The sequence below is a fragment of the Boleophthalmus pectinirostris genome, unplaced genomic scaffold (assembly GCF_026225935.1).
Source record: "Boleophthalmus pectinirostris isolate CB_2022bp ecotype Guang Dong unplaced genomic scaffold, ASM2622593v1 HiC_scaffold_3, whole genome shotgun sequence".
Taxonomy (NCBI): Eukaryota; Metazoa; Chordata; class Actinopteri; order Gobiiformes; family Gobiidae; genus Boleophthalmus; species Boleophthalmus pectinirostris.
This window is the reverse complement of record NW_026571299.1, coordinates 1,492,472-1,497,471: the sequence shown is the minus strand read 5'-3', so window position 1 is coordinate 1,497,471 and position 5,000 is coordinate 1,492,472. Positions and strand designations below refer to the sequence as shown.

General features: G+C 44.6%; 1 protein-coding gene across 1 annotated transcript in view; it reads right to left on the bottom strand.

The window, feature by feature from the left end:
• The window catches only part of slc2a9l2 (solute carrier family 2 member 9, like 2), a 43,851-nt gene that overhangs the window by 9,439 nt on the left and 29,412 nt on the right, over positions 1-5,000 (bottom strand). The window contains exons 7-8 of the mRNA XM_055161037.1: positions 2,578-2,679; positions 2,404-2,479 (exon numbers count right to left, since the gene is read on the bottom strand). Coding sequence (XP_055017012.1) covers positions 2,404-2,479; positions 2,578-2,679 — 178 coding nt within the window. The remainder of the gene's footprint in view (positions 1-2,403; positions 2,480-2,577; positions 2,680-5,000) is intronic.

Here is a 5,000-nt window from a genome sequence, read left to right as displayed (position 1 = left end):
AGTCCGGTCCTGTCGTGGATCGCAGCGCCCCCTGTCGCCTTCCGGTCGCCGTGGCAACCAGTTTTATGACTTCAAATAAATTGTGTACGTGCGAGCGAAGGAGCCTCTGCCGTCACGGGTGTCATGGCAACTGGAGAGCCAATCAGGAGCCAGGCTGCTGTAGGTAACGCCCCCTAGCAACGCTGTCAATCAAACCTGTTGCTACGGGTAACCTCCTGCTGGACGAAGGAAAGGAAACAAGGAGAAGGAAACGAGGAAAGAGAAATGAGGAAATGAGACACGGCCGAGGAGCTTCGAGGACGATCAGGAGGAACAAAGTACTGCATTTGTTACTCAAGTAAAAGTATCACAAGTAAAAGTATTAAAGTACCTGTTTAAAAATGTACTAATATTCCACACAAGTGTTCATTTTGTGTATATATATATATATACATATGTTTATATATATATATATATATATATATAAACATATGTATTATATATATATATATATATATATATATATATATATATATATATATATATATATATATATATATATATATAAACATATGTTGGTTAAAAGTTGCAATATGAATAAATGTCTTCATTTTTTAACCCTCTCAGGCTCAAATTAAGTTTTAGTATCAGGAAAAATCTGATATTTGGGGAAAATTATAATATGGGGTAGTAATATACAATCCTGACTTTTTTATCCTTTGTGAACAAAAAAAGTATTTTGCACTTCTGGCCGTTTGCGTGGAGTCGTTCTTGCACAGTTTGCATCGTCCACGTTTATCTGCCTGGACGGGAGAAAAGGCTCCTGAGTAAAAAAAGCTCATAAAATATGGATGTGGAGTAAGTAGATACTTGGAATTTAGCTGTTGCAAATCTGCAACACCTGCCTGGAGAGGGTTAAGATTCTTTCTAGTCCTGGTTTAGACCTGGTTTTTGTGATTTTATTTTATTTTTATTTATTTTGTTTGTGGTTTCATTAATGTTCTGTATTCCACTGTAAAAGAATGTACATGTTTCTTATTTGCCTAAAATAAAAACATAAATACAAAACCGTGTCACTGTTTCATCGTATTGGAAATGATTTGTGTCCAGACGATTCACACAGAAACACAAACCCACCTGAAACACCAGTCACATGACCAGACTGTGTCACCACGTCACCACGTCATGTGGGCGATAAAAACAAGAGCAGCATCGTGTGTGAAGCTCCAGCAGCTGATGTTGACAAGTGGAAGATGATGATGTAAAAACACCTTTTCATGGACGTGTTGAAGTAAATATTTGTATCTGTTTCTGTTTGTTTAAACTGTTTAAACGTCGACGTCACAAACTCAGAGAATCAGAAGGAGCGAGTCACAGTCACACAGTCCCCTTCACATACTCACATACACACTAGTGTGAACAGACACTGTACACACAACACCACTCACATACACACTAGTGTGAACACACACTGTACACACAACACCACTCACATACACACTAGTGTGAACCAACACTGTACACACAACACCACTCACATACACACTAGTGTGAACAACACTGTACACACAACACCACTCACATACACACTAGTGTGAACCAACACTGTACACACAACACCACCACTCACATACACACTAGTGTGAACACACACTGTACACACAACACCACTCACATACACACTAGTGTGAACCAACACTGTACACACAACACCACTCACATACACACTAGTGTGAACAACACTGTACACACAACACCACTCACATACACACTAGTGTGAACAACACTGTACACACAACACCACTCACATACACACTAGTGTGAACCAACTTTTCCTGTTCAGTTCTGTTCAGAAACGTGGTGGAGTAGAAAGTTCAGATAAACACTCAGATTTTGTGAAGTAAAAGTAAAAGTATTTGCTGTAAAATGAACTGAAGTAAAATACAGATACATTAAAATTCTACTTGAGTACAGTACTTTACTCCTGCTGACAGGAACAAGAATAAACCAAGAAATAAAAGACTTTCAGCAGCGACTGAGCGACAGGATGAGATGATGATGTAACCACAGACAGGTGAGGCTGACAGGTGAGGGTGACAGGTGAGGGTGACAGGTGAGGGTGACAGGTGAGGGTGACAGGTGAGGGTGACAGGTGGTTTGACAGGTGGTTTGACAGGTGTTTTCGACGTTTTCGACTGGTGTTTTCGACAGGTGGTTTGACAGGTGTTTTTGACAGGTGTTTTCGACTGGTGTTTTCGACAGGTGTTTGTGACAGGTGTTTTCGACAGGTGTTTGTGACAGGCGTTTTTGACAGGTGTTTGTGACAGGCGTTTTGGACAGGTGTTTTCGACAGGTGTTTTCGACAGGTGTTTTCGACAGGTGGTTTGACAGGTGTTTTCGACAGGTGCGGGGAGGGTGCAGTACCTGGTCCCGAGCAGAAGGAGGCGATCACGGCCAGGATGCAGACGTAGCTGAGGTAGGGCATCCAGGAGAAGGACTCCTGAAGGAGAAGAAGGAGGAGAGCGCGTCAGCCAATCACAGAGCGTTTTACAGCCGAGTCCGTGACCGCGGCGACGGAGACGAGGAGGAGCTGCTCACCTGGAAGGTGAGGAAGACGGTGAGGAGGCTGAAGAACAAAGACATGGACGAAAAACCGAAGATCAACAACGGCTTCCGACTAAACCGACCTCTAAACCAGGACTAAACCAGGACTAAACCAGGACTAGACCAGGACTAAACCAGGACTAAACCAGGACTAAACCAGGACTAAACCAGGACTAAACCAGGACTAGACCAGGACTAAACCAGGACTAACCAGGACTAAACCAGGACTAAACCAGGACTAAACCAGGACTAAACCAGGACTAAACCAGGACTAAACCAGGGACTAAACCAGGACTAAACCAGGACTAGACCAGGACTAAACCAGGACTAAACCAGGACTAAACCAGGACTGGACCAGGACTAGACCAGGACTAAACCAGGACTAGACCAGGACTAAACCAGGACTAAACCAGGACTAGACCAGGACTAGACCAGGACTAAACCAGGTCTAAACCAGGACTAGAACAGGACTAGACCAGGTCCAGACCAGGACTAGTCCGGGTCTACATCAGGTCACAGAGTTTGAGTCTCACAGTGACTCAGCAGATTCTTTTTGTCATTTGAAACTATTCAGGAACATTTTTCTTTGTTTTGTGTTTGTGAAAAAAACTCCGACCTCTGTGACCTCACACTGTGACCTCACACTGTGACCTCACACTGTGACCTCACTCTGTGACCTCACACTGTGACCTCACACTGTGACCTCACACTGTGACCTCACACTGTGACCTCACACTGTGACCTCACACTGTGACCTCACCTCACTGTGACTGTGACCTCACTGTGACCTCACTCTGTGACCTCACCTCACTGTGTGTGACCTCACACACCTCACACTGTGACCTCACACTCACACTGTGACCTCACACTGTGACCTCACACTGTGATCACACTGTGACCTCTGTGACACTGTGACCTCACACTGTGACCTCACACTGTGACCTCACACCACTCTGTGACCTCACACTGTGACCTCACACTGTGACCTCACTCTGTGACCTCACACTGTGACCTCACTCTGTGACCTCACACTCCACTCCAATAGCTCCTATGTCCTAGCTCCTCTGTCCTGGCTCCTGTCCTAGCTCCTCTGTCCTGTCTCCTGTCCTAGCTCCTATGTCTTAACTCCTATGTCCTAGCTCCTATGCCCTAGTTCCTCTGTCTTAGCTCCTGTCATAGCTCCTCTGTCCTTGCTCCTATGCCTTAGCTCCTCTGTCCTAGCTCCTCTGTCCTAGCTCCTGTCCTAGTTCCTCTGCCCTAGCTCCTCTGTCCTAGCTCCTATGTCCTAACTCCTATGTCCTAGCTCCTATGTCCTAGTTCCTCTGTCCTGGCCCCTATGTCCTAGCTCTAAGTGAGACATGTGTAGACAGAGCAGAGGGACAGAACAATGCATCCTACATCCTACATCCTACATCCTAGCTCCTAGCTCCTAGCTCCTAGCTCCTAGGCCTGTTCCCACAAAAGCTGATCTCATCATTATTTCTTGGAGATTGTCTCCTCTCTCCTGGCTCCTCTCTCCTAGCCCCTATGCATCCTAGCTGCTCATTGCTGACTCCTAACTCCTAGATCCTAGTCCCTCGCCTCTGCCAAGGCCACGAGGGAACGAGGGAACGAGGGAACGAGGACCCAGAGGAGCTGAGCACGACAGAAAGAAAAGAGACTTGAACACAGGAGAGAAGGAGAAAGAAGAGGAGGAGAGGGAAGAGAAGGAGAGAGGAGAGAAGAGGAGGAGAGGAGGAAAAGCAGGAGAAGAGGAGAAAGAGGAGAAGAGAGGAAGAGGAGAGGAGGAGGAGGATGAGATAACGACATGAAGACTCTGCACACTGCCACAGCGCCTCCTGGAGGTCACACAACGACACAGGAGAGAAAGAGAAAAAGAAAGAGAGAAAGAAAGAAAAAGAGCTGCTCAACTTCATCCCTAAAGCCACAGTGTGTAACTATTTTTAACAAAAACAAACAAACAAACACACACTTAGCACTTTTGTCGTCGCCTGGATTTATTTTTTTTCTTAATTTTGCTTTTAAATCTGTAAAACTACAACGTGAAAAGTAAAGGAACGGAGAAGTTGGAAACGTAAGTAAAAGTTATTTATTGTTTTATCGTTATTTGTTTCACGTTGTAGTTCTTCTTCTTCACTTGCCGCTTGATCGGTCCGTCGGAAAATAGAGTCCCGCGGTCACTTCTGTTGTGGCTTTTCATTGTGTTGTGACTTTTTTGGTTTGTTGTGGCTTTTTTTTTGGTTTGTTATGGGTTTTTTTCATTGTGTTGTGAGTTTTTTTTGGTTTGTTGTGGTTTTTTAATGTGTTGTGGCTTTTTAATGTGTTGTGGCTTTTTAATGTGTTGTGGCTTTTTAATGTGTTGTGGCATTTGCGTTTGTGTTGTGGCGTTTGTATTTGTTGCGGCGTTTGCATTAAAA